Source organism: Lissotriton helveticus, chromosome 11, assembly GCF_964261635.1.
Source record: "Lissotriton helveticus chromosome 11, aLisHel1.1, whole genome shotgun sequence".
In the NCBI taxonomy this organism is placed as follows: domain Eukaryota; kingdom Metazoa; phylum Chordata; class Amphibia; order Caudata; family Salamandridae; genus Lissotriton; species Lissotriton helveticus.
The window spans coordinates 548,908,431-548,925,257 of record NC_136072.1 but is presented as its reverse complement, the minus strand read 5'-3'; the positions used below and the strand labels follow the sequence as shown (position 1 = coordinate 548,925,257).

Below are 16,827 nucleotides of genomic sequence, written 5' to 3'. Positions count from 1 at the left end.
GGAGCGTTAATGCTGTTCTCCGAGGCAGGAGGGGCTGAACGGAAGGCTGCAGACGTGGAAGATCTAAGGGTTTGGAGCAGTGCCAGTTATAATGTGACTAGCACCTTGCCTGTAGGGCAATCTCACTTTCTGCTTATTGGGCACTCCCTTTGACGAGATTGTTGCACATGGGTTTGGTTCTGAGATTTTGCCCACTCAGTGGCTGCGCTGCAGTCTGGCAGTAAGAGAAGCCTCTTTGGGCACAGGAAGGGCAGAAGGCGCAGTGTGGGTCATTAAAAGGGTCGGATTGGGATCAGTTGGGCCCAGGGGCTCCTAAAAAAAAAAAAAATGTGTCCCACATTCCATAATCGTGTGAACTCTGCATCTGGCAGGAAAAGGAGAACAACGGAGATTCATTTAGGCCCCCCCCTTCCATGACGGAAAAGGTACACAAATAACCTGAGGAGCTCCCTCGCTGGCCCTAACCAGCCCCCACCACCCTAACTTTCCAGTCCTCCTCCCTACCCCAGTCCTCTGCAAAGTGAGTGTTAATGGCTTCCCATCCGCAGCTCCCTGGGGCCTCTGTCCCACCTGGAGGGAGCCGGTCATTATGCCTTTGAAAATTAGCTGGCCTGAGGTGGGTCAGGCTCAGTATATGTATGCAAAGGATGTAATAACACTTGCAGGGGAGACAGGGAGGGCCCTGGCTGATTGGACTGCTTAGTCCACCAAAATAAAAACAACTAGCCCACTAACTAGCTCCGGCAAATGGCCCATCGGCCCATGTCCGATTGCCGGCCTTGCCAATCCGAGCCTGGTCATTAAGAATGAGTGTCATGGCAAATCCTGAATAGCTAGGCATTTTCCTTTTTACATTTTATTCATTTAGTCCCCGATATTAGACGCCACTTGGGGGCACATACAAATTGCAGCATAAAAAGTAAGTGATGCTTTTCATGGCAACACCTTTTTGAAGAAATTGTGTTTTTAGGTCTTGCCTACAGAAATCTTTTAGCTGTCTCTTGTTGAAGATCTATTGTGGCTAGTGCTTCATTTGTAAAAGAATGAGTGCCAGTGCCCAAGGCTCTGCCCAAGGCCGATGCTATTAAATGACTGAGCCCGATACCAAGGCTGTGGTTTTTTTCCCCTACGGGGTTTTATGTAGCATAAACTTGACCCGAAGGTATCAGAATGCTTTACATGAGCACCAGTTGCGATACATAAGGATACATTAATGTTTGTTGGGTACGGGGAGATAAAATGATTTGCCCAGGATGTTGAGCATGGTTGCCGAGACTCGAACTTGGTTCCCCAGATTTTCGGTCACTCGCCTTAGCCTTAGCCGTTAGGCCACATCTTCTCCCTAACTGTGTAGTTTTGAATCCACCCCATGCTTCTTTAATCCAGACCCTCCCTGACATTTTACTTCTCTTATGCAGATTCTTGTTTTCTCCCTTTATGGCTGTTTTTCCATCTTTCTCTTACTGTCTTCCACTTTGTTTTCCCTCTCTTGCTTTGAGTAAATGTTGGATGCAGAAAAATAAGTGCTGGCCACCAAAAAATGAATGCCGGTGGCCTCCACCCGCAACCACTGGCTCAAATTAAGCACGGATTGTGGCCAGTATCAAAAATTACAATGGACCTTGAGTTAGCAGATTACTTTCTGTAGCTTGGATTTCTTCACAATTTAATTTGCTTATTTCTTACTCTTATAGGTTTTTTCCCTTACCTGGAGCATAGCTTCTTTACAATCCTTTTGATTTGGCTAACCTTTATCTTTCCACTGCTCACATTCTGAGAATTACTTTTTTCTTTCAGCACTCCAGGGCAGTGCATGTGCTTTCTTGGCCTCTCCCTTGTGTGCTGCTCCCCTCCCCCTCAAATATCTCCAGCTCTCATCTTTGTTCCCTCAATCTCTTGCTTCCCCAACACTCCCCATCCTGCTTTTTTGTGTTTGCTTTTTTTATTTCCTCCTCCCTCCCAAGCTCCTTTATTGCTCTTGTACCCCACTTCACTCTTGTTTCTCCCCCCATGTCCTCCAGTGTTGGTTTCTCGCTCACCGGCCCTTCTGTTGCACTCTTGTCGCACCTTTGGTGGTCGTCTTGTTTTGCTTTTTGTTTACGTTTTCTTTTTGGAAAGTCAGACAGCATCTATTCGCTATCGGGCCACTATTTTTGGTCTGATGAGCTTAAATACATATATTTTTTTGATTTACCACTTCATGATTGGTGCCCGCTATTTTGGAAGGGTAAATTAAAAATTAAACAATTGGAGAAAATAATTTCCCACTGCGTCATGACACATATGTACATATGGATGGTGACAATGGTGCATGTATACATCACTGTCATGCAGATATTTTTCTGGGCGATGTTGCCCCGCATTGGCAAAGCTCTTTTTTGTTTTTGTTGTTGTTGCAGTACAACATTGGCTAAAAGCATTACCAGAGCCAAACTGTTGGGCTATGCCACTGAAAGATCAGTCCTATAATTTTTGCGTGTGCCTGTTATGTATGTTGAGACCTTAAATTGGCTCTTTCCCAACAAAGAGGTGCAGGAAGCGAATAGCCAATTTTAGATAGTCTATAACTCAAAATGTTTGCTGGAAGAAGTAAGGATGATGAGTCTTTAGGCATTGGCTATATTTGTGGTGCTTTTTAAACAAAAAGGGCGAGAAGGAGAACTCCATAGCTTTGAGCCTCTATGGCAGGTATTCCCTACAACTATTGGAGTTTAACTCCCATGTTCTTGGTGTAAATTGGGTTGAGGAGAGACTCTCACGACACTTGACAGGATGGTGCCTTTGAGTGAAACGAGCTGGCAGGGGCCAAATCGGTTATGCAACTGAGCCTTGTGGTTAAGACACTATTAGTATGTAATGCATTGGCAGGCCTGGATTCTATGCACTGGCTTCATACCTGGGCATTTGAGTTGAGTACTCCAGGTCAAAGGCCAGGTCGGCTGCATGAGTTCATCCCCTTGTTTACTGGTGAGTAACTTGCTGGGAAGCCGCTTCCAGAGATCCATGGAGACACCCACAACGATAGTTGTAAACTGCTGGAAAGAACAGGTATTTTTTTGTAATAGCCCCAATGCTAATAAAGTGAGTTTTTACCACTACGTTGATTTACAGTTGACCAGACGCCACTGAATTAAGTATGGGCACCTCAATTTCGTTCTTAGTTGCTAACCTTTGAAGCAGATGGCCACATAAAAGACTTGGGCGACTTAGGTGATGAGCAAGGATCCAGGATTTATTAGCATTCAAAGAACACTAGTTAGTACTCACCCAGGCCTCGAGTTCGTACATCTGCTGAGCTCCAAGGAGTGTTCACCTGAAGTTCCTTACATATGGTTCTGTGTGTCATTGGCGTGGTAATGGAAATATAGTGATGTGTAGTTAAAGACACTTGCTCTCATCTTGTGTCTGGGTCTGAAGGCTGTGATCCAGGAGGATCTCACATTTGTTGGGTGTTTTCATTGAATGCTTCAAACTATCACAGGGTGCCTGGATCTGTTTTCAGGCATCTAGGAAGGTCCATGGGCCCGTCGCATCAGAGCTGGCCTAGCAACCGTAATGATCATGAAAAGACTTGGCCACCGAAAACTCTGCTCATTTTTCCCTCATGGTCTTCATAGTTTTCTCCATGTCTTCATGGAGACCATTAAAGAGGAGATTTGATTCAAGATTATTGGACAATTGGATAGTTCGTAAAGTCATGTCCTCCTTTGACCAATGTCACCTTATGCCCCGAAAGGTAGATTAGAACCCACCCCATAGTTGATTACGTCTTCTGATTTTTGTTGTTCACCAGTAGCAGTGCACTTATGCCATCTTGTAAGGAAGAAGCTAGCTTCCCTCACACACATACCTGTACGTGAACAGAGTATTAAGGGTGCCAGTGGCACCTGCTTTCATGACGTGTGTAGGAAGTCCTCAGATCTACAGTAACTCTTAGGACTTCCAATTCCTTGATGGTGAGTAAACACTCAAGACAGATCCACGTCAGCTAAGTGAGAGGCTTGGCTGCACATTTTAAGGAGTGGATATCGGAGGGTGGAGTGGTGAGCAGAAAGTGGATCATATTTAGACACCGGCTCTGGGTGTGTATCGGAGCGTTCTTCAGTGTGGGAGCGCCCATACCTTTCCTCAGAATTATAAATTACTTCCCTGGAGGGATTGCGGCTTCAGTAGCACATGTTTAAATAGTTATGTTTTAGCTTAGTGAATAGTTTTTCTGGTAACTGCTATTTTTATTTTTCCTGAGGTGGTTTGGTTGCAGCCACCTTTGCTCTAAAACTCCACCTTTGCTTTCAGACTGCACCTTGTCTTTTAAGGTCAAACAGATCATTAAGACCATGTATTTCCCACACTTTGTAATTACTACTTCGGCTTAGGGATAGGGTGTATTCTGAGGCCGCCCTTAACGATAGTCCAGAGGCAGGAAGATCTTGCTGGATTTTATTTGTTACGAAGGGTGTTTTACAAGTTACCCAATCAGTATTGTAAATACATTTTTCATTGGACTGGTTCGGTGGCTTGATTCTTAAGAACTTACCAGTGGAAGCAAAGCGCACAAGAGGGTAGTCAGATCAGGTAAGAGAGTCACTCAGATATGGCGATGTCTTGATTGTTAGAGAGTAAAGTTGAAGCAGGGTAAACATCACTTACAACGAAACTTTTAGAACGCACTACCATTACAACACAACCATTACAACGCAAACTATTACAACTCATTGCTCTGGGGGGCGCTATAGGATAGGGAATAGGTTAATTTACTATCCAATAACCTCACCTAGTGTTCACGGGGACTGGAGTTGGAATAGTAAATTAAACTATTCACTATCCAGCACCTAAAAGCCTTATGCGTTGTAATGGTATGCGATGTAAAAACCGCGTTGTAAATGCAGGCGTTGTAATAGCCTGCGTTGTAACGTCATACATCATTGAAGCAGTGATTCCCCTTTTTGCAGGGTGGTTCTGGATTCCTGTCGGCCTTGCTTGGTTCTGGATGAATCCATCTCCAGGTTTGTTCATCAAGTCATTACTACCCTCCAGTCAACGAGTGTGATTGGAAAGGGTAAGAAAATGTTGTGAGAGATCCAAGTTAGATAGGAAGGAAGGAAGGAATCCTTTTGAGAAGTCAGTACAGCGTATTGTTTTTTTACATAGAATGGTTGTTGACAAAGTGACTTAGGGGAAACGTAACAAAGAGCAGGTGTGGCAGCAACCTCATCTAAAAATCAGGGTATGCGGATGAGTGTAATACATCTTCATTGTCCTCAAAGTCCTGTACATGGCTTGGCCAAACTCTCCCATCCTCCTCTTGTACACTTTTGGCCAGCTCTTGAAATTTTTTAGCCCCAGCCAGCTCGAGTTCACGGAAAGTTATTCCATTAACTGACTTAAAGACTTCAAAGCTGGGCTCTGATGTCAAAATGGCACCCAAAGAGCACCCAGAACATTGGGCTCTGGGTGGCAACTTTTCCACAAAAATATAAAACTGTGTGACACAGAATATACTTTTGCTGACTTTTGCGCCATTATTTAAAGCATTTGTATGCACTAGAACCTTTTGTACAATTACACTTCGGGTTCCAATGTGACCACATGGCACCCCGGCTTCCATTTGGCCTTAGGGACATTACTTTGAGTGCTTTGTTAGTCCATTTCCTTTCATCGAAGTGAACCAAGACTGCCACCACCACAAAGCAGTGCGTTCATGCCCAAGGGGAGGGGACTGTAAACATAGGTTCCCCGTAAAATAGAGGCGCCCGGTAATGTAATCCCTGGCAGTTACTATACAAACATGCCAGCAGTCCTATTTTCCACCCCCTCAAGCATATACAAGCTGTTCTGCACTTACCCCACAGAAAACCCTAAACCAGATATCCTGTCCCACTCCACACTCCCACACCACATATATATGTGACATTTTGCTGTACATCACCTATAAATAAATAACGTTACCAAATGACTATGTTGCCAACAAGCAGATACTGCTCTAGTCATTGCCTTTACTATTACAAATAACTGTGTTCCATTGCTTTGAGTAAAAATAAAACCCAAGAGAAGAACACTGCATAGTTGGCGACATGGAGGCATCTAGGAACTATAATATATATATTAGGAAAGAATTTCGTTATAATGTTTTTTAATGTCATAACGATTGGGTTGAAAATGATGGGCGGTCTGACACCTCATTAGTGTAATCAGAGACATTTTGAAAACAAAAGCATCATATTTTATAATTTTAAAAAGTAATTTTCTACTCGCGCTGTTTGTTTCTGGCGCTAGTCTAGGGCCATATCCTGATGGGATTTGCTGTCCAGTGACGAGCCACGCGCCTGTCTTTATATGACTGCAGTACGTAAAGTTAATTCATTTAACCTGATATTTCTCAGAGTTAAGAGCTTCATTTTCAGAAGGTTCATCTAGGAAACACTGAGCAAGGTTTCCCGGTTTCTGAGCTGTGGAGTCTAAAACAATGCCTTAACTTAACATTGAATTAAATGATTTGACTTTACTCATTGCAGGCACATAAAAAAGTGCTCTTCGCTGAGCCAGCAGAGCTTATTATAAAGTTCCTAGTACTTGAAGAACCCCCCCCAATCATACTAGGCAGCCTGCCACACCCATCTTCATGAGGCATAAATAGAAGAGTCCACCTCAAAACACGAGGTATGAAGTACAGCATCTACCAACGTTTTTAAACTTGAATACCTAAAAATGACTGAGTGTAAGTAAGTGCCTGGTAAAATGTATTGGTCAGCATAAAAGTAACTAATTATGAAACTCCGGAGTAATCTTGGAATTGCCTGTCCCTTGCATCCTTACCCCATTGACCTGTTAAGCCTCTACTAGTGTGTATATTGTAAAAAAAAATAAGCGCCAAGCCCAAGATATTTCTCAGGAGTTCATTCCAGCCTTCGCCACCCACTCTCCCTGCCAGCTCAGTCAAATGCTAGTACCAGTTCTACCTCATTACCATCACACTTGAAATTTACTATTACACTGAACACTATTTCTGACCACCCACACCTGTAAGAATGGCCTGAAGGTGCTTGTGTTATTTTTCATGAATTTTGTGGTGTTAAATCGCCTGCTGATGTTCAAAAATAGACAAACAGTGCCACACTGTGGTGGACTGTCATGAATATGTACCTGTGTCACGAAATAAGTGCCAGATCCGAACACCAGCATAAATTAAGCACCAGCCCACACTTTCTTGTGTTGTAGTTACACCATTTTTTTTTTTTGCGGTCTGCAAGTGCTCCGTTTTTTGGGGGGGTTGGGGATATGAGGTTCACCTATGCTTCAGTGGTCGCTTTTTAGTGGCTGACATTTGCACAAAAGCATCCTGACTGTCCTCCCTTTAGGAGGCTTCATTTAATGTGTGCATCCGGTGTTCCTCACAAGATAACAGCTGCATAACTGGGCAGGCAACAGCAGCCATTCACATGAAACATTTATAGCAGTTGCCTGGCCAGCAGTGCTGTGCCCTCGACGCAGGAAGCATGTCGGCTGCCTCATTTGATGTGTGCCTTTTTTTTTCTTGTGCTGTAATGCTACAGTGTTGTGGCCACTGTAATATTTTGCATGCTTTGTGCTTTTTAGAACTATCACAATATTGCAAAAAACTTGAGGCTCCACTTCTTTGTGAGAGTGACTACTATGCCCTCAACCCAGGCTGTGCAGAAACTGGTAGTGTTTTCAGCAGCATGATTAATAGTCTGTGATGGGCCTTTTTCCTGTACACCTTAGAGGGGAGACCTGCAGACTATCGGCATGCAAAATATGCACAGTCCTCCATAAGTGAAGTACCTCGCCTCCACCGTGTCTGGGACTTGGATGGAGTTTGACTAAATGTATGTGTATGTAGGTGTCTGCAGTTTCATGTGTGTACCTAGACAAGTAAATGGTGGAGTCCAATGGACTGCGTGTGTGTGTGGACTGCGTGTGTGCGTGTGTGGACTGCATGAGTTGACTGCAGACCGCCCATTGTTGACCCTTGGCCAAGGAGCATGCAAGTACACAATCTCTTGTCCCCTCCCTGGAACCATTTTTCTCTGGTGGAGGTGGGCAAGACAAATAAGGCTGAATTCTGGCTCGGTTTGAATTTCTGACTTTGCCTTCCTTTGAGAAATCTTGGCAAGCATCCCAGGTACTACCTTTTCCCTCTCTATTGCAGTTTTCAAAGACACCAGAACTATGAAGTAGCCACTTTTTACCATGGTTAGGTGAAGACAACCGCCTCCACGTTTCCTGCTACAGATCTGCATTTTTTAAGATATCGCTTCCTGCTTGGGGTCAATATCCATTTAACTGGAGCCATGTAAAGCTGTCTGGGAAAGGGTAGCAGTGCTGCCTTATCAAGGAATGAAGTGATTACAGAGAGATGCCCATCCGGGGTAAGGGGAACCCTAAAAATTAAAAAGCTGCAGGTAGTCGACTGAAGAGGCCTCCTCTTTAGCAAAGACCAATTGTTGGGTCTAGTATCTGCCACAGTTTGACTCTGCAACTAAGGAGGAGGTGTGCACCAATACAGATGAGGTAAAAAATGGACAACCCATGAGCAGAATCTATTAATACTGTTAGGCTGCAAAAATATGTCTTATTTTTCTACCCATTTGATTGGCAAGTAACACACTGATAACTGGAGATCCGTGGTAATACGCATACTATTGGGATTGGTGTACCTATGGTATGCCCATGGCAACTGTATCATCTGCGTCTTTCTTGGTAATGCTTTTAGGTGGAATCTTTCCCTCTAAGAGTTGTCGTGAATACTTCTTGGGTATTTGGCCAAGGACTCAAAAGAGGTCATCTTTAAAATTCATAACAAAACGGAGTGGGGGTGTGTCCATGATATGTGAAGGTGTAAAGAAGAGAAATTTGTTTTCGAGTGTTGGAAGGGCACCAGTTGTGAGACCATGGTCCCTGGATGGGACATGCTCTTGATGGGTTTTGGAAGATATCCTTCTGGTGTGACAGGGGCACCTTTGGAGAAGGCAGACTTTCTTTAAAGATTTTGAAAAAGTGAGGCCATGTTTCTTGGGGCTGGCCATTTAAAAGACAACAAAGGGCCACATGGATTCCACAATGATTCCTCTCGATTATTGTTTTCTAGGCCTGATATTTTGACTCTGCAGACCACGGACGGATCTGCCTCTCCAAGTTTCCTGGCCACGCGGTTCCAGGTGAGACTTTGGGCAAGTGCATGGAGGGTAGCTGGGAATGAAGGGTTAGGGCAGGTTACAAGGATTTGTGCCAAATTAGCACCAAGATGATACTAACTCTAGCTGATCATTCCATGTAATGTGTTTGAAGGCTACAAAACTTGGAAGCATGGTGTGTTCAAACCAATATCTTGTAATGCTTAGGTTGTGAATATGGAACTATAGAATTTGATATCTAACTTTAAAATCCAATTCAGAAATGTTACCATTTATTTTAATTCTTTATCCCTACCGCCCTTCTATCTTTTCTAATTTATTAGGTACACAATCAAAATTATTTTTTATGAGACAGCTGTACTATGTATTTTGGCAATGCCAAACTTTGTCAAAAAGGGATTGACATATACATTGACCGTTACGGCCTGTCTTGACTATTAATATAGATGCACATGTCTAAAAATTTGAAAGAGCTACATCTTGATTACATGATTTCCACTGATTTTGGGTGAAATGTAATATTGGTGGAAGAATTACCTAACCTTGTTCAGTTAGTTCCTTACAAAAATATTTGTAGTAATTCTTATGCATGTGTACACCACATTATAGATCCCAATTCCTATAAATTGTGTCTAGTACGTGCCTATGTCAGGTCAAACTTTAACGAGTGCTTGTGATGCCTTACGCTAACATTTCTGTAAAAATAAATATTAAGTAATCTCTCTAATCACCAGTAATGATTAGGTGCATGAAAATACATTCCTACATTTGAGAATTTACTAGTGCTGCCCTTCCCTATGGTTGCTCGTACGGGACCCGAAACCCCTAAATTCAATTACCTCTATTCTATGTTACACTCAGTAGTTTTATGTCCCTCTTAGATTTCTCATGTTCCCAAATGAAACTAATAAAGGGATTGAAGTTTTTTACATGTTATTTTGGACATACATTAGCATGGCTTTGTCTCCATAGAAGTTGTTACATAATCCTATAATTGCAAGTAGTTTTAAGATTCTAGTTTCAAATGGCAGAATTGAGTTCACGCACAACTTAATGGGAAACGCATCCATGTTTTAACGCATAATTTACACTCTGTATTTATGCTGTTAGCCACTTCATATTTTAGTTCAGTTAGGTATCTGCCCAACTTTGGTTTTGACAACTTTTAATTTTTGACCTTTGACTCAAAATCTTTGCAATCCTTATGACTGTAGGGAGGAAATGTACTACATCATCTAGAAATCCATCGGTTCTAAATGTGTGCATAACTCTATGATGGGGTTAGAGTATAGATTTAACCTTGTTTGAATTAAAAGTACAGCAGTCGACAAAGAAAACAGACTTGGAACGAGTGGGAAGGCATTGTGTGTTGATCTTGCGTTTCATCAAAGGAAGTCCCTAAGAGAATTGAGCTACAGTGTCCAGTAAAGATGTTTTTATCCAGTTGATAAATGTGAGATGAGAAATTGACTACTGCTCACCTCTATCACATCAAAAATAATTGATTTTGTCTTGGTGTGTCAATTTTTTGGGGACTCAGGAAACAGTGAAAATCGTGAGGGACGAGAATGCCAACAGCACAGAGGATTCATATTCAAGTGCTGGGAGTCTGAGCCCACGTTCCGGGAGCCCCTTCTCTCCGCCCTCTCCTCAGCCAGCACACCGACGCAATGGATATGGCGACCGCCAGAGGAGTGGTCTTGTCGCAGACGCTGAAGTTGTGGTGAGCAAGCAGAGGTAAGTTCCCTTTTCCGGTCATCGTTGTTGGTGGTGATGGTCTCTTGAATAATTTTGAGGTTTATGACATTTTAAGGCCCTAAAACCCCCAGTAAGCCTTGGGGGAAGAGTAAGTCATGTCAGGGGTACACCCAGCATATAGCTGACTCGAGCGCAACTGTGTAGTTTTCAAAGGCACAACTCTGTCCGGAATCTGTCTCTTTCTATATAGGCCAAGCCCACCTCTGCTGTAAGTCCTAGTATTCTGTCTAAACCAGTGTCCTCTTCTCTCCCAGTTTGCAGACCCAGGCCACTCCACCAAGCATGTCACAGCCGAGATTGGTAAGCAGCAGCGGGGGGTGGTGCATCCATGGGTTTGATGGGGCATTTCAAGTAATAAGATGGTCTTCATATTCTCAATTCCTTCTTCTCAGCTCATACTGTTTATCCTTCCCACTATTCAGCAGTCAGACTTCCCCCTCCTTATTTCTGGTGCTTATGGCATCTTCATCCTGTAGGACCTGGACCTTGAGGCACATGTCTAGCATGCACGCCAACTCACCAAAAGGCAAGTGGTAACGGAAGCGAGCGCAAGCCCTGTTTAACCCACCAATGACATCAGCGGGTTAAACCCTTGTGCCATCCTTAGACCTTTTTGATGCTACAGAGCTTGAGGATTGTAGAGGAATGTAAACCAACAAAAGTAAATATGACTCGTAGAAGCCAGGATCCAGAGGTGGGCATCTAAAGAAATTCATTGGGAGAGCCGCGCCAGGATTCTGGCTTCACTCTGAGATCCAACACATAAGCAGGAGCCATAGAGAGAACTCGCATGTAAATGCCAAAAGTCATGTAAAACCGTGATAAATACTCTTTCAGGTTAAAACTAGGGTATTTCTTGAAAATCTGTGGTTGACTTTAACTTAAACATGAGCTCTTCCCTGACAACGCTACCATGAATGCACCAAGAGCTGTTAATTTGTGCTGTGCACTGTATATGTGGCCAGTAGGGCTGTTGTACATGGAGCACAATAATTGTCTAGTAAACCATGTATGTGTGAGGTTTTCATACAGTGCCCATCCTGAAGCGCGTTTCTTCAAAGTGGTCTCAGATTTGACGCTCCGTTAAAATGAGGCTCGGTGAAGTAAAGTGAGTTGCGTAGGATAACAACACTTTTCAAGTGAGGAAGATGTAGTTGAACGAAGGTTTCCTGGTTGCACTGTAGTGTAGCTCCTATTTTCCCAATAGGCTCTGCGCATTGGAATAGTACCTACAGCAGTAAAGGCCTAGACCAGACGTTAACTAGGTCTACTACTGTCGATACTAGACTTAATTTTTGGGTTTGCCAGCTAAGCTCAGAGTTCGCTAGAAACTTTCTCGAATGTTCAAGGAAGGATTAACTTCCCTGATTAGACAAGAAGGGATTTAGTTTCTGACAACCATAGAACATGACAACTTTGCTCTCCCCTAATCAAGAGTCAATCTCAAGAGTCGTGTGAGCACAAGGCAATTATTTTACTCAGTCAGTACGTGCATTCTTAGTCTCATCAGAATGTAGAGAAAAGGAAGAGACGGGCGTGTTCAATAAAAAGGTGTTATTTATTGATCAGTCTCTTTTCTCATACATGAGAAATGGATCGATATTATTGCAATACTTATAGTTAAGTAAAGTGCATACATTAAAAGCAATAGTATAAAATAATACTGTAAAAACATTGATATGGTTTCTGAGCCATATGATGTTTAAAATGATTAAAATATATTTACATACACATATACATTTGACTAAACGTACTCAACTGGTGTTTCTAAATACGCCTACCCCGTGTACCTGACCTAAGTCTAATGCGTGGGCGGGAATAGAAAGTTACAGTTTAAGTTAAGTTTGTTTTTGCCAAGTGAATAACTAAAGAATTCTCTGTGAGGGGTTATTCAGTTCTGTACCTGGAAGTTAGGATGAATGAGGAATGGTATCTCTTTCTCTGCTCTCAATATTCCAGGCTGCCTGCGAGGGCTACCCGGAAGCGCCGGTGCTGGGTCTCTCGGCTTGAGATAGCAGCGCGTCTCTCAGCGCGTCAGGAAGGCGGGGCTGCGCCAGCGGGGTCTGCTTCTGCTCTCGGCTTCGGCAAGTATGGCTGCTCCGTCTTGTCACCACGCGTGTGTTTGCATAGGGCAAGGTCGGCAATATTTATACCTTAAAGGTGCCGAGATTGACGTAAGGATGGACATAGATACGTCAATAAAGATGTCATACAACTTGCTCGTTAGCACATTCTTTACTAAAGTTCTCTGTGAAATCAAAACAATGGCCGCACGGATTATCCAGGTTGTCATAGGTTTGATTTGTTATGAGAACGTCGTATGCCTTATCAGGGGCTGGAGGAATGTCGCTTGTCTAATTAGATCTCAAGCGTTATGACCTAATCAGATAACACGTTCCTGTGCCGTAGTGTGACTGCGTCAGATAACGGTATCTGCATCATGGGGGCTTGTCTTGCCTCATGGGCTGACTGCTAGTTAACTTGATAGTTAGTTTAACCAGAATAGGGTCAGGAATAGGGGGACTGATTTAGAACCTATAGAAATACACGACACCCACTCCACGCTAACTATGGTCATATCTACTAATCTATGCATAGTATAACATAGTACAACATACTATAGAGTATAGTGTATACCTTACCACCCCAAAATACATAAATGCATTTCGAAATTTTCAAATATACTGAAAAATTGCAGTCATATATATTGTATGCACTTAAGCTATGAATTAAATGCAAAAGTAAACACGCATTTGTATGCATTATTACTAATTTGGTATTTGAGAAATACACATGAAATGGCTCTTAATATGGCTATACAGAAAGGAAGTTCGAGACCATTTCATCACATAATAAAATATTTGTGAACATACCAGCGGGCAGCTAAAGTCTATATAAAGTATCTAAAAATAGAAATCTTAGTTCTCTAGGAATAGTTTCTTACTTTAAGCAGAAGATCAGTGTCCCGGAAAAAATATAGGAAGAAAAATATTTTAGGGGCTTGCTGAAAAAATTGCTGTCCGTGAACTGGATTGTAATTGTTCATGTGACTTTATTTTTAAAGTTGAAGGCCGAATTCAGGGAACGCCGTGTGCGAGTTTACTCAAAAGTCTCTATTTCTGTTCTGGAGAGAACATCATATCATTCAGGCTTTCGAAAAAACTGTCAACAGCTTCATGGGAAAGTTCCACTAAGTCGGAAATAGGGGTAACCATGCATTCGTGCGCATGATTGTCTCCATCGACATTCTGATTCGCATTGCTGACAGAAGGTCGTACCTGTTCGATGCTGCTTTCATCTTGAACTTCACTACCCTTCAATCGTAGTGGTGAAGATTCCAGGAATGCCGTCATCAGGATTGGCAGCCTTTGAGGGCAGCACAAACGCGTGAACCTTGGTAGGAACCAACAGTGTATCTGCATCCACTGGCGCATCCGATTGTAGCGCCAGACAGGTGTCTAACACGCATTCTTCTCCGCATAGCAGACACCTTAGTAAAGGTAAAACACACCTTTGCCACATTGGTCGAAATGATAGAAACCAAGTCATGTTCAGGTCTCTAAGCCGGGAGAGTCCCAGGATTTTTGATATCCGGTGCCGGTATCCAATGGCTCGGATCGTATCTTCCATTGTCGCGAGAGTTTGATCTGTGACATGGGTTGCCATAACGAAAAATAAGGACTAGGAATAGGATTCCTGCAATTAGTCCCAGGATCAGGGGAAGTCCGCCAAAAATCGAATGGACGAAATCTGGAAAAATACCCAGTATGGCTTTGAATGGTGTTAATGCCATCGAAAATACTGTCTTAAATACCTTTGAGACCCCAGTGGTATCAGAAATATTTAAGATTTCGCTCAGGATTTCCGCGAAATGTACGGGGGAATTAGTTGATAATAATGTATGTATCTCTGCAGTCGTCCTTGCGACTTGTAGATCATACGTTTCTTTTGATGACGTGAGCCTTGTAGGCGTCTGAAGAAGCACTGTTTTCATTCTGCTTAAAGTGTCTATTCGAATAGAAGTAATTTTCAAACTGGGCCATGCCCTTGCCTCCCTGTCTGGAAAGGAGCTGGGGAACAAAGAACGTCCACAGCACTTGACCTTCGCCGTTGTAGTTACTAGATAAGGAGTCCCGGGCATAAGACTACAACATCTGCGGTCTACAATAAGAATGTAACTCCCATTATAGAGTCTTTGAAAGAATGGTTCTATTTCAGTTGCAGGTGCGCCTTGCTGGTGACATGAAAGGTTGTATGAATTCCCTTCGCAGGCTCCGTGCAAACTAATTCCGTTACACAGAAGCGTGCCGCTTAGTGACATAGCACAATTGTTGCCACTAAGAAACACTTTCTGTCCTTGATTACTGACACATGCATGTGAATAGGGCAGGTTCCAAGTTGTTTTAAGGTACCCCTTTCCCAATTTCTCGTACATGCCAGCCTGTATATATTTTTGGCAGTATTGAAACCTGAAGGTTGAGATTGGAATATTTATTATTCCATGGATTATCCATTCACTGACAGGTCGTTCTGACATTGTCATTGGTAATCTTTCTAGTTTTTCAATGCTCAAGATTGTATAATCAGCACCCTTTTGCGCCATACCGATTTGTCTATCAGTAAGGTTAAAGATTTGGAATAGTGACGTTGTGTTGATTAAACGCCAAGGCACATAGCCTGAACGCAGATTTTGTAACGTCCAGCCAAGCTGTACAATGGAACGCAATTGTGACTGACCATGTTGTAATAACAGTAAGTCTTGCGATAATATATCGATTGCTGAAGACACAATGCTGTCCAATGAAAAAATTCTGGAGGACAGAGTCATTAACCCATTGTCCACTACAGACAGTGATTTTTCCAAATTAATACGGTCAATTTCACGTATTCTTTCTGCTGTTTCAATTTGAGTAACCTTCCAGGCCTCATTGTATGCTGCATATACAGAGGCTGCTATGAAACGCTTTTGACGCTGTTTGCGTGGTCCCATTATGAAATCACGCAAGTCAGCACCATCAGTAAGTAAAGTTAGGTGTTGCTTAATTTCAGGCAGTGTGGAAGTCTGTAGCCATTGAAGGCATAATTTGCCCACACTGTAGGTTGTTATTATCCCTGGGTGATGTCTTTGGGGATATCTAGGGTCTGGCCTGGTCATTTTGAAACCCTGTGTTTTATTCAGGAATCTATCTTGACAGTGATTTGTATCTGTGGGCCAGATCAACCATTGTTTCCAATCAGGATGTGTTCTGTTTTGGTTAAGTATATGGTTTACGTCTATTTCTTCATCTGTATCAGAGTTTATTGCTAAGCATTGTTGGCTTTGGAATAGACGGTTTATTTAAATCTTTGATTTTGGCTAAGCCAAGACAGGTGGTTTGTTGAACAGTGTCATTTAAAAATATCATTTGTTCTGGGATCATGCAGGCTCTAAACAAAGCTTCTAAACCCTGTACTTGCCATTCTTTTGTACCCCAAACACTTTTCAAATCAACATTTTTATCCCAATAATCAAATCCAAAAGTATTAATTTTTTCAAAGAATGAATCTGAATATATCAATTTTGTGTTGGTTATCATGGTTTTCATCCCTGTCTTGTTTGACAATTTAAAATAAAATGTTTCAGCATTACTTATGTTAAAACCTGAGAAATATGAATATTTGTCATAAACGGTTCTAGAGCTCCCTTTTGGAGGTGTAGCACAATGTTCCCATTGATTATAATTTAAAACATTTCTAGGTTGTGCAGATTTATGCAAGAAATGGTTACCATAATGGTTATAGCAATACATACTATCATAATTTGTAGAACCTTGCAAATAATCATGTTTTGTAAATTTAGCAGACATTACTAAGTCAGACATCATGTTGTTAATACTTTCGAAGTCCCAATCATCAGCAAATGAGTTTGGTTTTG

General features: G+C 42.4%; 1 protein-coding gene across 1 annotated transcript in view; it reads left to right on the top strand.

Annotated features, from left to right (window-relative positions):
* PDLIM2 (PDZ and LIM domain 2) overlaps positions 1-16,827 on the top strand; it is a 142,245-nt gene that overhangs the window by 43,932 nt on the left and 81,486 nt on the right. The window contains exons 3-5 of the mRNA XM_078666290.1: positions 9,110-9,179; positions 10,696-10,892; positions 11,168-11,213. Coding sequence (XP_078522416.1) covers positions 9,110-9,179; positions 10,696-10,892; positions 11,168-11,213 — 313 coding nt within the window. The remainder of the gene's footprint in view (positions 1-9,109; positions 9,180-10,695; positions 10,893-11,167; positions 11,214-16,827) is intronic.